The 20,650-nt window shown below is 42.8% G+C and overlaps 1 protein-coding gene and 1 pseudogene across 3 annotated transcripts in view; both read left to right on the forward strand.

The window, feature by feature from the left end:
• Positions 1–40: 40 nt before the first annotated feature.
• L2HGDH (L-2-hydroxyglutarate dehydrogenase) overlaps positions 41–20,650 on the forward strand; it is a 40,076-nt gene continuing 19,466 nt past the window's right edge. For 2 of the 3 annotated variants that reach the window (XM_066344114.1, XM_066344115.1), the window contains exons 1-5: positions 41–226; positions 5,065–5,180; positions 5,821–5,972; positions 13,507–13,638; positions 20,017–20,179. In XM_066344114.1, the coding sequence (XP_066200211.1) occupies positions 87–226; positions 5,065–5,180; positions 5,821–5,972; positions 13,507–13,638; positions 20,017–20,179 (703 nt within the window). In that variant the 5' untranslated portion in view covers positions 41–86. The remainder of the gene's footprint in view (positions 227–5,064; positions 5,181–5,820; positions 5,973–13,506; positions 13,639–20,016; positions 20,180–20,650) is intronic. The other variant, XM_066344116.1, reaches the window with a different exon arrangement.
• On the forward strand, positions 7,206–7,665 carry LOC136376390 (large ribosomal subunit protein eL32-like; annotated as a pseudogene).

The following is a 20,650-nucleotide window of genomic DNA, read 5'->3' on the forward strand; positions in this document are numbered from 1 at the left end:
GTAGGGGGCGGGGTAGAGAGCGGGAGCGCGCTTTGGGGGGGGGGGTGGCCACCTCTGGGACTGTGGCAGCAGAACGAGCGCTGGCAATGGTGCCCGCGCTTCGTTACCTAGGCAGTGCCTGCGGACGAGCCCACGCGGGTTTCCCCGGGGGCCTCTCCGCAGCGTGCAGCCCGGCCCTGGGGAGGCTGCGGCCGCTGTGCCAGGGTGGCCGCGGAGCCAGCACTAGGTGAGTAGCGGCTGGCCCGCCCCCGCCGCCTGCGCCGCATCTTCTCGCAGGGGTGCCTCATGCAGGACCGCTGCCCTTGCTCTACTCCGCTGTCCCCGGCGTGAGAAAAGGTCGGCCCGCTGTGGACCACGGGCTCCAACCTCAGATCGCAGGAGCTACCTGCAGGATTTATTCGTTGTGTTTGTGTGCGGGAGGAAAAGAGAGAGAGGCAGTGCGGAGTAGAGGCGTACTGAGCATTCTGCCTTTGCTTACAGCCCCTCCCCTTCCAGTTTAACTCTGGGCGGGCTAATGTAAGCTCTTAAAGGCTCAGTTGTGAATTGGATTCTAGTTATCAGCATTGAAGGACCTAGCACACTGTAATCAATCAAATATGCTGTTATTAGCTGGCGTCCCTGGTGTCACTTGGAAGAACTGAAAGCAGCCTTAAATGAGTTCTAGGCAGACACCGCAGTTACCTCAGTGAGAAGAGGCTCAGTTACTAATCAGAGCCTGCAGAATTCAGTGTCCTGTGACTTAAAATTTGGAGATCATATTGGAAAACCACTGTCTTTCTCTGCTTTCTGTAGAGGTAATGGTTCATGCGAAGGCTTTAAAGCTGGAAAGCTTGGATGTTTCTAGAACTAGAAAGAAGGTGGGGAAGTTGAATGTTACTGGAGCTCAGTGTCAGAGATGGTGTAGAATGACACCAGGAGAGGGGCTACATCACAGCAGTGTTTTTATTTTATTCTAACTACGCATTTTTAAGACCGTTGGGAGGCTTTTGAGGGTTTTTAAGAGGGCATAATTAAATGCTGATGTTTCAGAAGTTCTGGTTGTTGTGTGTTAGTGTATTGGAGGGAAATTAAAATGTGATAGGATTTGTAATTCATCATGGGGTATGGAGACAGTTCTTTGGGAAGCTTTTCTTAAGCGAAGGAAAAAAGTAGGGTTAATAGAGTTTTGTTTATACTTTTTATTTTGAAATAGTTCTAGATTCTTAGAAGATTGCAACAAAGAGATCTCGTACCCTTCACCAAATTTACCCCAATGATAACATCTCACATAACTATAGTACCATATCAAAACCAAGAAATTATTATTGGTACAATCCATAGACCTTGTTCAGACAGTTTTACATCTATTCATTTGTGTGTGTTTAAGTTTCTATGCAATTTAATCATGCGTTTAATTTGTGTAACTACCACCACAATTCAAAAACAAAAATGTTTCGTCAGTACAAAGATATCTCTTGTGTTATAGTCACATCCCATCTCTTCCTCCTTTTTAACCACTTCCTAACCTGTGGCAACCACTAATCTATTCCCAACTCTATAATTTTGTCATTTTGAGAATGTTCTGTAAGTGGAATCCTACAGCATGTAATCTTTTGAGACTGGCTTTTTTTTTTTTTCACACAGCTTAATGTCCTTGAGATCCACCTAAGGCAGTGGTCCCCAACCCTTTTTGGGCCACGGACCAGTTTAATGTCAAAAAATATTTTCACGGACCAGCCTTTAGGGTGGGACAGATAAATGTATCACGTGACCGATACAAGCGTCAAGAGTGAGTCTTAGACAGATATAACAGAAAGAATCTGGTCATTTAAAAAAAATAAAACATCGTTCAGACTTAAATATAAATAAAACGAAAATAATGTAAGTTACTCTTTCTCTGCGGACCGGTATCGGTCCGCAGCCCGGGGGTTGGGGACCACTGATCTAAGGTGTTATCTATATGGATAATGGGGTTCCTTTTATTTGTTGAGTAGCATTATATTGTATGGATTTATCACAGTTTGTTTAATTATTCACAGTTGAAAAATATCTGGCCCATTTCCAGTTGTGGGTTATGAATAAAGCTGCTATAAACATGTACAGGTCTTTTGTATGAACATAATTTTTTTTTCCTCTGGGATAAGTGCAGTTGGTAAGACTTATAGTAAGCACATGTTTAGTTGTTTTTTGTTTTTTTTAAGAAACTGCCATAGTCTTTTTCCAGAGTGACTGTACTTACCAGTAATATGTTAGTGATCCATACCCTCTTCATCATTAGCATTTGGTATTATACCGAGTGTAGTGATATCTCATTGGAGTTATAATTTGCATTTTTCTAATGACTGAGGAATGGTATTGAACATCTTTTCATGTGCTTTTTTGCTATCTGTATATGTCCTCTTTGATGATGTGTTTGTTCATATTTTTTGCCCATTTTCTAAATGGTTTGTTTGTTTTGAGAGTTCTTAATAGATTTTTTTAGGTAGAGTACATTGTCAGATAATATGGTTTCCAAGTATTTCCCCCCAATTTGTTAGTTTTCTTCTTATCCTCTTCACAGGATCTTTTGTAGAGCAAAATTTTTAATTTTGATGATATTTAGTTTATCAGCTTTTTCTTTTATGGTTCATGTGTTTGGTATAAACTCTTCACCTACCTCTACATCCCAAAGATTTTCCTGTGTTTTCTTCGAAAAGTTTTATATTGAATATTTGATGATATAAAACATTTTTTGTTAAAAATCGTTTGGGTTAATTTTTTAGTTAGAATAATAGTATTGTGTGTGTGTTATTTTTATTTTTAATTCAGTGAAGGGAGGGGAAGCAGAGACAGACTCCCGCATGCACCCTGACTGGGAGCAATGCTCTGCCCATCAGGAGTGTTGCTCTCTCTGGGACATCCTGGTGTGCGGATGTCCCAGGTTCGATTCCCAGTCAGGGCACACAGGAGAGGTGGCCATCTATTTCTCCTCCCCTCTCTCTCCCTTTTCTTTCTCTCTCTTCTACTCCCACAGCCATGGTTCAGTTGATTCTAGCACATCAGCCCTGGGCACGGAGGATGCTCTTTGGAGCCTCTGCCTCAGGCATTAAAAATAGCTCGGTTGCGAGCATGGCCCCAGATGGGCAGAGCATCAGCCCCAGACGGGGGTTGCCAGGTGGATCCTGGTCTGGGCGCATGTGGGAGTCTTTCTCTCTATTTCCCCTCCTCTCACTTGGAAAAGAAGAAAGGAAAAATAAAAGGACTACCTTATTAAGATAGTTACAGGTGCTGTTCAGGATTTGCATCAAAATAATACAGCCTGACCTGTGGTGGCGAAGTGAATAGAGCATCGACCTAGGGTGCTGAGGTCCCAGTTTTGAAATCCCCAGATTGCTGGCTTGAGCGCAGGGTGGCCAGCTTGAGTGTGGGATCCTCAGTATGACTCCATGGTTGCTGGCTTGAGCCCAAAGGCCACTGGCTTGAAGCCCAAGATTCTTGCCTTGAACCCAAGGTTGCTGGCTTGAGCAAGGGGTTACTGGCTCAGCTTGAGCTCCCCAGCCAAGGCACATATGAGAAGCAATCAAGAACAACTAGCCTGCCTAGGCGGTGGCACAGTGGATAGAGCACTGAACTGGGATGCGGAGGACCAGGTTCGAGACCCCGAGGTCGCCAGCTTGAGTGCGGGCTCATCTGGTTTGAGCAAAACTCACCAGCTTGGACCCAAGGTCACTGGCTTGAGCAAGGAATTAGTCGATCTGCTGTAGCCCCACAGTCAAGGCACATATGAGAAAGCAATCAATGAACCAACTAAAGTGCCACAACGAAAAACTGATAATTGATGCTTCTCATCTCTCTCTCCGTTCCTGTCTGTCTGTCCCTATCTATCCCTCTCTCTGACTCTCTCTCTGTCTCTGTAAAAAAAAAAAAAAACAACTTAAGTGCTGCAACTTTTAGTTGATGCTTCTCATCTCTCTCCCTTTCTCTCTCTCTCACTCTCTAATAATATAATACAGTACAGGAGGGGGTGAAATAGTTAGGGTGTAGAAGATGCAAGAATGGCCATGTTCCTATAAAATCTAAATTTGTTAAAAAATAAAATAAAATCTAAATTTGTTGACCATAAGGTCAGTGCTAAAGGGAATTTTTACCCTCCTCACTGCAAAGTTATATTATACAAACCCTTTCTAATACTTGAAATGGCTGTATAATCAGGATTTGTCGTGGCTAACACTGTGGTTTCAAACCTATTTCTGGACCACTTGGCTGTTTTCTTCTCAACAGGAAAAAAAAAAAAGTAAGTTCTTGCACACTAAGACATTAATGACTTAATGTGTTAGCTTATCCTCAAGAATACTGGACCTGGGCCCTGGCCAGTTGGCTCAGCGGTAGAGCGTCGGCCTAGCGTGCGGAGGACCCAGGTTCGATTCCCGGCCAGGGCACACAGGAGAAGCGCCCATTTGCTTCTCCACCCCTCTGCCGCGCTTTCCCTCTCTGTCTCTCTCTTCTCCTCCCGCAGCCAAGGCTCCATTGGAGCAAAGATAGCCCGGGCGCTGGGGATGGCTCTGTGGCCTCTGCCCCAGGCGCTAGAGTGGCTCTGGTCGCAACATGGCGATGCCCAGGATGGGCAGAGCATCGCCCCCTGGTGGGCAGAGCATCGCCCCTGGTGGGCGTGCCGGGTGGATCCCGGTCGGGCGCATGCGGGAGTCTGTCTGACTGTCTCTCCCTGTTTCCAGCTTCAGAAAAAAAAAAAAAAAGAATACTGGACCTGAATTTTAAAAGAATAGATGGTAGAGAAGTGTGTGTGATGCCTGAAACATGTAGTTAGCCCAGGCAGCGCACTGCGGAGGTTTAGGGCAGCTTTATCAGCTAGCCACCCTGCCTGCTGGGTGTAGCTGATCATACTACTGACCAGCAGTGCATGTAACTTTTAAAGGTTTCTTTATGAGTATGAAGACAAATAGTACTAAGCACAATAAATATTTGCTTTTGATGATTATAAATTAATAGTTTAACTAATTGTCCACAGATGAAAAAAATTTTGCATGTGAAATTGATGAGGTCTACTGTAAACACACGCATTACTTTAAACGTGACATTCTCTTAAAGGGCATTTGATGTAGTCATTATCGGTGGCGGAATTGTGGGGCTTGCCTCTGCCAGAGCACTCATCCTGCGACATCCAGCACTTTCCATTGGTGTTCTGGAAAAGGAGAAAGATTTAGGTATGTATGTTATCAGTGTTGCTTTTCAGACTTAACCTGAGCCGCTGCTCAATTTGTCAATTCTGCATCTGTTAGGCTGAGTGTCAATGTTAGTAGGCTAGTTTGAGTTCTCCATAAAGCAGAGCCTGAGACTGGGACTTGAATGAGACAAGAGTGAGGGGATGGGGAATAGTAAACAGGAAAGAAGGAAAAGCCACATGAGGGTACATTATTAAAGTTGCTGTGTGAGCGTGATTCCACTGGGGCCTCTGAGGAGCTACATAAACATTTCCCAAGATCATGCTCATTTATCCCTCAGCTCCTGTAGCTGTGGATTGAAGATTGCTCCTAGGAGTGTTGAGTTCTCCTTCCCCACATTAGAAAAGGCCCCTGTGGCAGAATATAGAGAGCTATGGTGGGTCCTTGAAGTGGTTTGTTTGCTGGTAGTGAGAGGTGACTTTTGCACCAGAGTTGTAACTGTAATCAAAGGTGGGCTGAGAGATGGGACCAGGGTGGCTGTTACAGGAAGTTAACAGTGCCCTGACTATAAAAATTTTAAATTATATGATCTCAGATCGCTTCAACTGTGTTTATTCCCCGACTTCTTGCATTTTGTGTGAGTAACGTTATGTCCTCTTATCTGTTTTCTCTTGTTTGGTAGCTATTCATCAGACTGGACATAACAGTGGTGTCATACATAGTGGAATTTATTATAAACCTGAATCTCTGAAAGCTAAATTATGCGTACAAGGTGCAGCCCTTATCTATGACTACTGTAACCAAAAAGGAATTTCCTATAAGCAATGTGGCAAGGTATGGCATTTTACTTGGATCTTACTTCTTTATAACTAGCATTTTCTTAGTGATGTTTAATGTTGAATTTTAAAAAATGACTTTTCTTTCTTTATATCAATGTAATTTGCAAAATCTAGTATTAGGCAATCACTTAAAAAAAATAAATAAAAAAGATGGTATGAGCTAGACCAGGTGGTGGTACAGTAGAGAGAGCATTGGCCTGGGACACTGAGGACCCAGGTTTGAACCCCAAAGTCACTGGCTTAAGAGTGGGCTGACCAGCTTGAGCATGAGGTTGCCAGCTTGAGTGTGGGATCATAGACAGGATCCCATGGCCCCTGGTTTGAGCCCAAAAGGCGCTGACTTGAAGCCCAAGGTCAGTGGCTTAATCCCAAGGTTGCTGGGTTGAGCCCAAAGTCACTGGATGGAGCCAAAGGTCACTGACTTGTCTGGAGCCCCCTGGTCAAGGCACATATCAGAAAGGAATCAATGAACAACTAAGGTTGATGCTTCTCATCTCTCCCTTCCTGTCTGTCTGTCCCCCTACTCCCCCCCAAAAAGATGGTATGACTAACTCTATGTAGTTTTTAAAGTAACAGCTTTATTGACATAATTTATATACCATACAATTTACCCTTTTAAAGTATACAGTTCAGTTTTTAGTGTAGTCACAGAATTGTGTAGCTATCACCACTGTCTAATTTTAGGACAATTCATTATCCCAAAAAGGAGCTCTATACCGTTTAATAGTCATTCCCCATTCTCCCTGCCTCCTAAGTTTCTACCCAGGCCCAGGCAACCACTAATAATATACTTTCTATCTATGGATTTGCCTGTTTTGGACATTTCATGTAAATGGAATCATACAATATATTATCTTCTCTGACTTCTTTCATTTAGCATAATATTTTCCATGGATCATCTTGTAGCATGAATCAATACCTCATCCTTTTTATATTTCATTGTGTGGGTATAACAAATTTTATTATCCCTTTATCAGTTGATGGACATTTGGGTTATTTTTACATTTTGACTGTTATAAAAAAACACCGCTAATGGTTTTTATATGGACCTATGTTTTCATTTCCCTTGGACATATACCTAGGAGTGAAATTGTCGGGTCATATGGTAACTCCATGTTTAATATTTGAAGAGCTGCCAAACTGTTTTTAAAGTGCTGCACTGTTTTACATTCCCATCAACAATTAATGAGGCTTTCTTCCTCTGTGCTGGCTACAGAGGTGGTGCCATCTCCTACTTGGCACCATGACTGCCCTCAGACCCCACATGAAACCCAAGATTGTCAGAGAGGATCAAGAAGATCGTCTGGCACCAGTTAGACCAATGTATCAAAGTTAAGTGGAACTAGTGGATACTCAGAAGAATTGACAATAGGGTGTGCAGAACAGTCAAGGGCCAGATCTGGATGCCCAGGATTGGTTATGGGAGCAACAAGAAAACAAAGTACATGCTGCCCAGTGGCCTTCTGAAGTTGCTGCTCCACAAGATCAGGGACCTTGAAGTGCTGCTGATGTGCAACAAATCTTACTGTGCTGAGATTGCTGCCTCGCTGCCTCAAAGAACCTCAAAGCCATTGTGGAAAGAGCAGCTCAGCTGGCCCTCAGAGTCACCAATTCCAATGCCAGGCTGCGCAGTGAAGAAAATGAATAGAGAGATTGTGTGCACGTTGTGTTTGTGTTAGCAAAACCATAAAATTCTGGGGGGAAAACAATTAATGAGGATTCTAATCTTCACATTCTCACCAACACCTGTTTTTTTCTGTCTCTTATTTTAGCCATTCTAGAGGATGTGAAGTGGTATATCATTGTTTCGTTTGCATTTCCCTAGTTAGTAATGATGTTGAACATCTTTTCATATGCGTATTGGCCGTTCATTTATCTTCTTTGAAAAAAATGTCTGTTCAAATCTTTTGCCTACTTTTAAAATTGTGTTGTCTTTTTATTTTTGAGTTGTATATATTCTTTATATATTCTGGATACAGCCCCTTATTAGCTATATAATATTTACTGCCTGGCCTGTGGTGGTGCAGGGGATAAAGCGTTGAACTGGAACGCTGAGGTCTCAGGTTCAAAACCCTGGGCTTGCCTGGTCAAGGCGCATACAAGAAGCAACAATGAGTTGATGCTTCTAGCGTCTTCCCCTCCTCTCACCCTGCTGCCTTTCTCTCTCTCTCTCAAAATAAATCAAATCTTTACAAAAAAGATATTTACTAAAATATTACTAAAAATTTTCTCCCATTCTCTAGGTTTTCTTTCTTTCTTTTTTTAACTTTCTTGATGGTATCCTTTGAAGCACAGATGTTTTTAATGTTTATGGAGTTCAGTTTATCTTTTTTCGTTGTTGCTGTGATGTTAGTGTCATACCTAAGAAATAAGATCATGAAAAATTGTTCCCATATTTTCTTTGAAGAGTTTAGTTATAGCCTTAGCTCTGACTTTTTTTTTTTTTTTTGTATTTTCCCGAAGTTAGAAGCGAGGAGGCAGTCAGACAGACTCCTGCATGCGCCCGACCAGGATCCACCCGGCATGCTTACCAGGGGGTGATGCTCTGCCCATCTGGGGCATTGCTCCGCCCATCTGGGGCATTGCTCCATTGTGGCTGGAGCCATTCTAGCACCTGAAGCGGAGGCCATGGAGCTGTCTTCAGCGCCTGGGCCAACTTTTGCTCCAATGGAGCCCTGGCTGTGGGAGGGGAAGAGAGATAGGAAGGAGAGGGGGAGGGGTGGAGAAGCAGATGGGTGCTTCTCCTGTGTGCCGTGACCAGGAATTGAACTGGGACTTCCACACACCAGGCTGGTGCTCTACCGCTGAGCCAACCAGCCAGGACCTTAGCTCTGACTTTTAGGTCTGTCATCACTTTCATTCCCCCAAATGAATTGGCTTAATTCCAGGTAAGATAGACTTCGGGGTAGAATAAAGACTGAGAGAAAGAGTAGATTCTAGGCTGGGTTTGCTCTGACCTAGCTGAGGTAGAAATGACAGAGTGAGAACTAAAGAGAAAATGAGCCATGGTATGACTTTTTATTTTTTTAAACAAAAGTTTATTCTTATATGTACAGCAGGCTCTAAGACAACACCTTATTCTAGCTATAGGTGGCAACATATGTTATAGCAGAGAATCCAGATGTTTAAACAGGAATGGGATTAAGGATCACTATTGCCTCAGGCACAAGGAGCAGCTTATTTTATTTTTTTGCCAGGATTCTTTTTCTTTTTTTTAAGATTTTACTTATTGATTTTAGAGAGAAGAGGGAGGGAAAGAGAAGTGGAGGAGGAGCAGGAAGCATCAACTTGTAGTTGCCTCTCGTATGTGCCTTAACCTGGCAAGCCCGGGGTTTCAAACTGGCAACCTCAGCATTTCAGGTCGATGCTTTATCCCCTGCACCACCACAGGTCAGGCGCCAGAATGCTTAATTCCAAATGTTGAATCTTCCCAAATGTGGTATTTCCTTTTCCACAGTCTTCACTGTTAGCTCCTTGAGTTTCTTCTGCCGCTCTTTTTGTTTCTGCTTGAATGCCTTCCCTTCTTCGTCCGTTTCCTTGGACTGCTTCTTGGACTACTTCAGGCGCTTCTTCACACCTTAACAGCCAGCCCACTGCCCTTTTCATAGACCCTGCCACCAGAAACAAGAGTTCCCTACCCCACTCCCTGTACCTGTACTGTACCTGTACCTGTACCTGCAGTGTATAATGACTTTTTAATTAATTTTGATATACGACGTGAGGGAGGGGTCCAGCCTCATTCTTTTGAATGTATATATCCAGTTGTCTAGCACCATTTGTTAAAAAGACTCTTCCTTCTACATTGCTCTCATATCTTTATCACAAATCAATTGTGCATAACTGTCAGAATATATGTTTATGATTCTCAATTCTATTCCATTGATATATGTCTATTCTTATGTTAGTAGTACTGCACTATCTTCATTACTGTAGCTCTTTATGTTTTGAAATCAGCAATTGTGAGTCCTCCAACTTGGTTCTTCTTTTATATATATATATATTTTTCCAAAGTTAGAAGTTGAGAGGCAGGCAGACTCCCGCATGAGCCCGACCAGATTCCACCTAGCATGCCCACCAGGGGGCGATGCTTTGCCCATCTGGGCCATTGCTGCATTGTGGTTGGAGCCATTCTAGCACCTGAGGCAGAGGCCATGGAGCTGTCCTCAGCACCTGCACCAACTTTGTTCCAGTGGAGTCTTGGCTGTGGGAGGGGAAGAGAGAGAGAGAAAGGAGAAGGAGAAAGGTGGAGAAACAGATGGGCGCTTCTCCTGTGTGCCCTGACCAGGAATTGAACCCTGGACTTCCACATGCCAGGCCGACGCTCTACCACTGAGCCAACTGGCCAGGCTCACTTGTTTCTTCTTTGTCAAGATTGTTTTGGCTATTCTGGGTCCCTTGCATTTCTTATATGAATTTTAGGGTCAGTTTGTGAGTAGTTCTAAAAAGGCAGATGGGAATTTGATAGAGATTATATTGAATCTATCGGTCAATTTAAAGAGTATTGTCATCTTAATAATATTAAATCTTGCAAACCATGAACTTGTGATGTCTTTCCATTGAGTTAGATCTTCTTTAATTTATTTCAACAATGTTTTGTATTTTTCAGTGTACAGGTCTTGCATTTCTTTTGCTAAATTTACTTTGGTATTAGTCTAATGTGTGTGTGTGTGTGTGTGTGTGTGTGTGTGTGTGTGTGTGTGTATGGATTCCTTAGGATTTTTTATTTGAAGGATAATGTCATCTACAAATAAGATAATTTAACTTCTTTTTCAATTTATGCCTTTTATATTTTTCCTTGCCTAATTTCCCTGGGTAGAATCTCTAATACAACATTGAAAAGTGAAAGAAGTGAAAGTGGGCAACCTTGTGTTTTTCCTGGTCTTAGGGAGAAAACATTATTAAGTGTGATGCTGGTTGTGGGGTTTCTTTTGTAGATGTCCTTTGTCAGATTGAGGAAGTTCCTTTCTAGTCCTAGTTTGTTGAGAGTTTGTTTTCTTTAACCATAAAAGGGTGTTGGCTTTCTCAAATGCCTTTTCTGCTTCTATTGAAGCAATCATGTAATTTTTGTCTTTTTTCTATTAATATGTATTTACATTAATTCACTATGGATGTCAAATTGATTTTGTATTTCTGCAATAAATTTCACTTGATCATGGCATATAATCCTTTTTATATGTTACTGAATTCAGTTTATAATTATTTTGTATAGGACTTTACATCAATATTTATAAGAGATATTCTTTTGATATCTTTGTTTGGTTTGGGTACTGGTTAATACTGGTCTCACTGAATTAGTTAGGAAGTGTTCCCTCCTCTTCTGTTTTTTGGAAGGGTTTATTAAGAATTGGTATTAATTCTTCTTTAAACATATGGTAGCATTCATGAGTAAAAAAGTTCTTGGGCCTGATCTTTTCTTTGTAGGAGTTTTAAAGTTACTAATTTAACCTCTTTACATGTTTAGGTCTATCCATATTTTCTTGTCAGTTTCAGAAGTTTGTGTCTTCCTATGAATTTATCCATTTCATATAGATTATATCATTTGTTGGCATATGGCTATTCATAATATTCCCTTATAAATCTTTTCCATGTACTTTTTAAGAATAAAATTTCATTGTCCCCATTAAAGATGCTATGAATATATTTTTAATGACGTGGGGAAATGATCCTGACACAGTGTTAAATGAAAAAAGATATAAAACTATAATTATAGTGGTTATTTATTTATTTATTTATTTAATTTTTCTGAAGTTGGAAATGGGGAGGCAGTCAGACAGACTCCTGCATGTGCCCGACTGGGATCCACCTGGCACGCCCACCAGGGGGCAATGCTCTGCCCATCTGGGGTGTTGCTCTGTTGCAACCAGAGCCATTCCAGCACCTGAGGCAGAGGCCATAGAGCCATCCTCAGTGCCCGGGCCAACTTTGCTCCAGTGGAGCCTTGGCTGCGGGAGGGGAAGAGACAGAGAGGAAGGAGAGATGGAGGGGTGGAGAAGCAGATGGGCGCTTCTCCTGTGTGCCCAGGCTGGGACTCAAACCCAGGACTCCTGCACTCCAGGCCGACGCTCTACCACTGAGCCAACCGGCCAGGGCCTATAATTATAGTTTTTATAGCTAAAAACTTATATGATTAGCTATATGATTTGCAAGTATTTTTTCCCATTCAGTGGGTTGTCTTTTTACTTTATTAATAGCATCCTTTGATTCCACTTTTGTTTTTAAGGTTAATTACTTGTTGATTTAAATAACCTTCACACCTTGATTAAAACTATTATCTCACCTGACAAGGTGATGGCACAGTGGATAGTGTGTAAGACTGGGACCTGGAGGACCCAGGTTTGAAACACCAAGGTCGCCAGCTTGAGCACGACCTTATCTGGTTTGAGCAAGGCTCACCAACTTGAGCCCAAGGTCACTGGCTAGTAGAGCAAGGGGTCACTCAGTCTGCTGTAGCCCCCAGGTCAAGGCACATATGAAAAAGCAATCAATGAGCAACTAAGGTGCTACAATGGAGAATTGATGCTTCTCATCTCTCTCCTTTCTGATCTGTCTGTCTGTCTCTGTCTCTGTCACAAATAAAGCAAACAAAAACCCCCAAAACTATTGTCTCATGAAATTGTGTTGAATTCTTGCTATGAAATAGTGATTTGTGAATTCTAATATACCTATGAATATGCATCTGTGCCTTCCTTTGCTGGGAGCTGTTAAGTGAGGAAGAAACTACTTCAAGCAGATACTTTGCCCAGAAATAAATAGAACAAGAGTCTTGAGTAAAGTTGATAAATTTACCTCTTTTTCCCTGCAACAGAATGCATTAATAAAGACTTTGTAATGTACTTTATTACAGGAAATAAGATGGATAGTTTTCCATTAGTGATATCCCATTATACTAAATATGAGTTGTTTTTCTGATATACTGGTGTTTTACATTCTCTTACAGAAATAAGCCCATTCTGTTTTTTGTTTTGGTTTTTTTTTTTAACGTAAAGATTAAGCAATTGGTCCTTCTCTCCACTCTGAGACTGAGGGAGTGGTGGTGATAACAGCTGTTTCTGGCCAAGATGTATGTAGAAGTGGAAATTGAGGCTACATCTCAACTTTGAGGAAAATTTGTTTTAATGCAGTTTTTTTTTAAAGGAATATATATATATATATTTTAGATTTTATTTATTCATTTTTAGAGAGAGAGAGTAGAGAGAGAGAGGGAGAGAAGAGGGTGAGGAGCAGGAAGCACCAACTCCTGTATGTGCCTTGCCCAGGGCTTTGAACCAGCAAACCTCAGTGTTCCAGGCCGACGCTTTATCCACTGCGCCACTGCAGGTCAGGCAATGCAGTTTTCTTAAAACAACATTTTTCCATGGAGGGGTAAAATGAGCTCATGAAGAAAGGTTGAAGTAGATCCCTAAAGGAAAAAAACAATTTAAAAAATCAACCCAATTTGAATTATGCAATAATTTATGATTTTCTGTTCACTTTTTATTTTATGGCAGAATGGTGTGTTTAACTCTTAGTCATAATATTATTTTTTGAAGCTTATCGTAGCTGTTGAACAGGAAGAAATTCCCAGACTTCAGGCCCTATATGAGAGAGGCCTGCAGAATGGTGTCCAGGGTCTGAGGCTGATCCAGCAGGAGGAGATAAAAAAGAAGGAGCCATATTGTAGGGTAAGTGGTTCACTAATTGCACATTCATGCTCACAGGGACATTTTCATTTAGTGTTCAGTCTTATGACATGAAGGCTGAGTGAATTTATAGGAGGCGGGAATTATATAGAAACAGGTAATCCTGTCACAAAAGCAGTGGGGTGACAAACACAAGAGAGAATTGTCATAAACTCTGACACCTGATTTCTTCTTTCCTTTAAGTTGTTATAAGAAATGTCCAAACCTGTGAGAAGTTTTGTAAGTTTTTTTGAGCCAAACTGACAGTGTATACCAGAGACCAAGATCTCAAATGCTCTGGAGAGTAACAGTTTTGCAGCTTCTTTTATGCATCTGAAATTAAGGAGGAGACATGAGGAAGATTACATGAAGGTGGGGAGAAAACAAGGTGGGGATTGGGATTATAGGATGGTTAGCAAGCTTATGTGCTTTCTTGAGAGTGGTTACAGCTTATTTCTATGGTGTGTTAACATAAATGTACAGAAACAGTGGACTGGGCTTGCTTAAGGCAAAGACAAACCTTTTACTAAAGAATATATATGGCCCTGGCCAGCTGGCTCAGTGGTAAAGCATCAGCCCCACGTGTGGATGTCCTGGGTTTGATTCCTGGTCAGGGCACACAGGGGAAGTGACCATCTGCTTCTCCACCCCTTCTCCCACCCTCCCCTCCAACAGCATGGTTCAATTGGCTCGAGCAAATTGGCCTCTGGCACTGAGGACGGCTCCATGGCCTCTGCCTCAGGCGCTAAAAAATGGCTCCAGTTGCAACAGAGTAACAGCCCCAGATGGGCAGAGCATCGCCTCCTAGTGGGCATGCTGCATAGATCCCGGTTGATTGGGGTGCATGCGAGAGCCTCTGTCTGCCTCCCCTTCTCTCACTAAAGAAAAGAAAAAGAAAAAGAATATACCGTATTTCCCCATATATAATATGCACCCTTAAACTGGGTGTGTCTTACATAGTGGTTGTCACATTTCAAATGCCATGGAACTGAGGATGAGGCAGTATATGAAGACAGTGATTCGTCATCAAACACAGATGAGGACAGGCTAATGGATGGGAGTTTTGACAGTGATGAGGAGTTGTATGAATTTTATGATGAACAAACTTGAGTTTAATAACATTATGTAATTCTTTTTTTTTTTTTTTTTTTCAAATTTCGGGCCCTAGCCTGACCAGGTGGTAGTGCAGTGGATAGAATGTCTGAGTGGGACGTGGAGGATCCAGGTTTGAAACCCCAAGGTTGCCAGCTTGAGAGCGGGCTCATCTGGCTTGAGCAAGGGGTCACTCGGTCTGCAGTAGCCCCCCTCATCCTTCAACCCCCCACCCCTGTCAAGGCACATGTGATAAAGAAATCAATGAATAACTAAGGCGCTGTAGTGAAGAATTGATGCTTCTCATCTCTCTTATCTCTCTCCCTTCCTGTCTCTCTGTCCCTATCTGTTCCTCTCTCTGTTTCTATGTCCCCCAAAAAGGAAAAATTCAGGCCCCCAAATTAATGTGCATCTTATACATGGGGAAATACGGTATATGCCCGGAGCATGACTACCCAGCACGACCTACCCAGGAAGAGATTTATGATCAGGTCATCCTGTGAGATTACTTTTCATAGGACCTCATTTTTTGCCCACACCTATGAGAAAATACCAGGTCTGAAAAACATAAGCAAAGGCAAGAGGAGGCTGGAGACCATATGACATGTTGGAAAGCACTGAGTGATGTGGTGCGGTTGGCTCACAGGGTGTGTAGAGAAATATAAAAAGTGAGACTAGAAAAGGCAGGATTAAGCCCACACAAAGGGCCTGATATTCATTCACTAATTTTGAAGTTTATCCAGTAGGCACAGGAGCCACAAGAAATTTTTTGAGGAGGGTGGCTACCGTATCCAATCGGTATTTCAGGAAGATGAGGCCGGCATGAGTGTAAAGGGTGTATTGTAGAGTATTTTGCTTAAAACATGCTGTAGGGAAAGACAGATCTTCCTTTTATTCATGAAAGAGACATGAATAATAATACTTGCATACCAACTTTCTTTGATAGCTTTTCAGAAGCAATCAGTCCAGCCCCCAGTAGCACTGGCTGTCCCAGTGAATGCTTGTGTCTCCTGTTCCTCCTCCCCACCCTGGTACTGACACTATGTGGTAGCACTGGCTGTCCCAGTGAATGCTTGTGTCTCCTGATCCTCCTCCCCACCCTGGTACTGACACTGTGCGGTAGCACTGGCTGTCCCAGTGAATGCTAGTATCTCCTGTTCCTCCTCCCTACCCTGGTACTGACACTGTGCAGTAGCACTGGCTGTCCCAGTGAATGCTAGTATCTCCTGTTCCTCCTCCCTACCCTGGTACTGACACTGTGCAGTAGCACTGGCTGTCCCAGTGAATGCTTGTATCTCCTGTTCCTCCTCCCCACCCTGGTACTGACACTGTGCAGTAGCACTGGCTGTCCCAGTGAATGCTAGTATCTCCTGTTCCTCCTCCCCCACCCTGGTACTGACACTGTGCGGTAGCACTGGCTGTCCCAGTGAATGCTTGTATCTCCTGTTCCTCCTCCCCTCCCTGGTACTGACACTGTGCGGTAGCACTGGCTGTCCCAGTGAATGCTAGTATCTGCTGTTCCTCCTCCCCGCCCTGGTACTGACACTGTGCAGTAGCACTGGCTGTCCTAGTGAATGCTTGTATCTCCTGTTCCTCCTCCCCCACCCTGGTACTGACACTGAGTGGTAGCACTAGCTGTCCCAGTGAATGCTTGTATCTCCTGTTCCTCCTCCCCACCCTGGTACTGACACTGTGCAGTAGCACTGGCTGTCCCAGTGAATGCTTGTGTCTCCTGTTCCTCCCCCCCACCCTGGTACTGACACTGTGCAGTAGCACTGGCTGTCCCAGTGAATGCTTGTGTCTCCTGTTCCTCCCCCCCACCCTGGTACTGACACTGTGCAGTAGCACTGGCTGTCCCAGTGAATGCTTGTGTCTCCTGTTCCTCCCCCCCACCCTGGTACTGACACTGTGCAGTGGCACTGGCTGTCCCAGTGAATGCTTGTGTCTCCTGTTCCTCCTCCCCACCCTGGTACTGACACTGTGCAGTAGCACTGGCTGTCCCAGTGAATGCTTGTGTCTCCTGTTCCTCCTCCCTACCCTGGTACTGACACTGTGCAGTAGCACTGGCTGTCCCAGTGAATGCTTGTGTCTCCTGTTCCTCCTCCCCACCCTGGTACTGACACTGTTCAGTAGCACTGGCTGTCCCAGTGAATGCTTGTGTCTCCTGTTCCTCCCTCCCCACCCTGGTACTGACACTGTGCAGTGGCTGTCCCAGTGAATGCTTGTATCTCCTGTTCCTCCTCCCCACCCTGGTACTGACACTGTGCAGTAGCTGAACTCCAGGTACCTGTGCTAGAGAGTCTGACTGAGCTCACTGCCAGGCAGTGCTTACTAGAAGTTTTTAGCTTTAGTCTGAGAGTTTAGGAAAACCTTCTTGGATATGAACCCCCACTTGAAAGATGAATAAGTAGTGGAACTATAAAAGAAGAATATCCTGCTTTTTCCTGAGGCCTCTGCAGAAGTGGCCTACTTTACATAATGTCTCATTGTAATTATCAATGCCTGTGTAGGGGCAGCAGTAGATAGTAGAAAATATAGTCTGGTTCTTTCATAAAGATGTCTCGAGTAAATCCCTGCTTTCACTCCCAGCCTCACCACCACTTACCAGGAATGGTGGGCAAAATTTGCATAGTACAGGGTTACTTTTGTTTGTTCCAGGACCTCCAGAAAGAAAAAGTGTATTAGGGCAGATCTAAAGGGCTTCTTGGATGAAATTTTTAAAGCAGAAAATGAAGTACTCCCAGGAGAGCACCTCAGAAAATTTGAAACTGCGTCTGTGAATTTGACTTTGGAGGATAGCTCTTGGCAGCTCACTTTCTGGACGAATCCAGACAGCTTGTTTCTACCTTAGCTGTACAGATCTGTCTGCTTTTTCTTTAATTTGTCAGTCACACATTCATCTGTTTCTCTGTCCTTCTGACTGATTTCGAACTCCCAGTGTTCCTTGTCCTGCTTGCCTGGTCCTTTTCTAGCCATCTGACCTGCTGTGGCCTCAGATTTCAAGCTCTGACCTGCTGACCTGGACAGTGCATGCCCCACTCCTGGCTGGTGCCTGACCTGTCCACCAGTCCCATCCCGGGCCAGGACATTTACTCACTTGGCAGCAGTGACTCACCCCACCTTCCTCCAGCATACACCTGTTGGTGGGGCTCACGAGTATCTCATGAGGAAGGGCAAAGCCAAGACTAGAAAGGGAAAGAAGAAAGGGAAACCTCTTAGAATAGGTCTAGAAGGGAAAATAATCTAGTATGTTTAAAGATAGCCCTCAAAAGTTCATTCATTCAGTAAATGTTTCAGTGCCTTTAGTGCAGCAGGTATTGTGGTGGATAATAAGAATACAAGATGAATAAGGAGTTTGGGATTCTAAAAAACTATTGATATGGAGCACTTTTACAGCACATGTTTATCCCTTTGTTATACTTGTCACATGGTTTTATGCTAGATTAGGAAGTTTCTGTGATTAAACTCTTGGCATTATCCTAATTTAGATTCCAAGATTATTGTACTCAAAATACTATTTGTAGTTTGAAATTGAATTATAGCTATTGTCCTGTGAATTTAGGGATTGTGGGGCATATAAGGTCTAATATAAAGTCTTATATGTATCTACTATATCAAAACAAAAGGAGTGATTTCCTATACTGTACCTAGGCAAATGCTCCAATATTCTGGAAGCAGACTGTCAGGAAAACAGTGACATTTTTCAAATGTTGCTTTCAATTTGTAAAAAGAGATTGTTGGGTGATTTGTGAGCCTTTACCCTTAGTGTGATCTGGCCAAGTGGCAATATTGGTCAAGGGTGGGTAGCAAAGTCAGAAGCTTTGAAAGGATAAGCAGATAAATGTATTGAGGTAGGACTGGGGCACTGAATACAAGAATAAAATATTTAAAATATTATTTTAAAACCACAACAATGGCAGTGCTGTACTGGCCAAACAAGAAGATGGCAGCATTTACTAGACGCACTCAGCTTCTAGGCCGTAGTTATCCTGGGAAGCATCCAGCCTTCTTAGGGAGATCGATTGGGAAAACTGATATACTCATATACACAATAAAGCAAGAGAAAATGGTACTATTATCAAGGATTCTCCCAAAGTGTAGTCTGTACTTAATGTGTGAAATTCTATTCTTATCCTTTTCTTCAGAATTAAATATATCCTTTTCTATGATACATTTATTCCCAAAAATTAAGCACATATGCTTACAGATTATTCATCTACAAAGTTTGAACATATCTTGACAAAAAGAAAAAACAAAACAAAATAAAAACCTGGTGGTTAATTTCTCATTATCTGAAGAGAAAGTTTGAATTAACCACATGTAATCTTCATTCAATATTTGCAGTCTTAAAAATAGAGTCTGCAGCAAATCAAATCAATGTTCTGCAAACACATTGAACAATTCTGAGTTCTCACTGAGTGTGTATGATAAATAAATAACCCACTACCGGGAAAATCTCAGTGGAGTTTATTTAAAACGTAATTGCTTGATGATACAGAATTCGACTCAGAATCAGATATGAATCAGCCTGACCAGGCGGTGGCGCAGTGAGATAGAACATCTGCCTGGGACACTGAGGACCCAAATGGAAACCCTGAGGTCACCGGCTTGAGCACAGGCTCATCCAGCTGATTGCGGGCTCACCAGCTTGAATGCAGGGTCACAGGCTTGAGCATGGCATCGTAGACATGACCTCATGGTTACTGACTTGAGCCCAAGGTTGCTGGCTTGAGCAAGGGATCATTGGCTCACCTGGAGCTCCCCCTAACCCCCTCCATGAAGGCATGGATTAGAAAGCAATCAGTGAACTAAAGTGCTGTAACTATGAGTTGGTGCCTCTCAACTCTCCCTGTCTGTCTCTCTTTCAAGCAAAAAATACAAACAAAAACCCAAAATTTAAAAAACCCCAAAGCCAGATATGAATCAGAATCAGATAGGATGAGGAATGAATAAAACTGAACAAGTTGTAGCAGCTGGAAGAGCCTGGCAAAATGAATTCCTTTAAGGAGGAGAATTATTTCCTGACTATAGAGATTTTCTTATTTAGCTAGTATTATTTCTTATATCTGTTTGACATATATATACACCCAAGTTCAAATTTAGGCACTGACAGAGCAAGCAAGCTTTTATTTTTCTTTAAAACTATCAGATTTTTGCCACGAAGGATAAAGTGTGTTTCCCATCAAAACAAACCATAAAAAAATTCAGCACAAACTAAAATTTATTGAACACACTGAACTCAATTATTTTTAATTGTATTGTCTTGCCTTTTTCATAATCCTGTCCCAGGGTGTAATGGCTATTGATTGCCCATATACTGGCATTGTGGACTATCGTCGGGTGGCATTGTCATTTGCCCAGGATTTCGAAGAAGCAGGTGGCTCTGTTTTGACCAGTTTTGAAGTAAAAGATATTGAAATGGCTGAAGAAAGTCCTTCAAGAAATGAAGATGGTAAGTCCTCCTTGTCTTTTATTTTGAATACTTGTATTGACTTCTAGACATGTTTGGGACTGTTTTTGGCTGGGGTAGTGCTGGTGGAGGTCCACCAGGAGCCGGCTAGAGTAGGGCGCAGGACAGGAGGCAGGTGCAGAGGGTAAGGTTGGGTGTGGGTGAACAGGGACTTCCAGTGAGTCTTGTGTTGATAGAACTAGGCACTGATCAGACACTTCTGACTGGTGCTGAAACCTGAGCTGCCAAAGCAGTTTGTATAAAATTAGCTCCCAAATACTTCCTTATGCTGTAGGTTAGAGTCAGAATGCCTTGGGGAAGTTTGTTGAAAATGCAGACTTTAGCATCACCCAGTCTTACTGAATTAGACTGTCTGGGGATGGGACATGACTTAACCATTCTGAACTACCCCCTTTGGGGACCTCCTTCTTTTTAAAACTAAATGAATCGGTTTGTGAGGTTTGAATTTGCTTT

The sequence above is a fragment of the Saccopteryx leptura genome, chromosome 6, assembly GCF_036850995.1.
Source record: "Saccopteryx leptura isolate mSacLep1 chromosome 6, mSacLep1_pri_phased_curated, whole genome shotgun sequence".
NCBI lineage: Eukaryota > Metazoa > Chordata > Mammalia > Chiroptera > Emballonuridae > Saccopteryx > Saccopteryx leptura.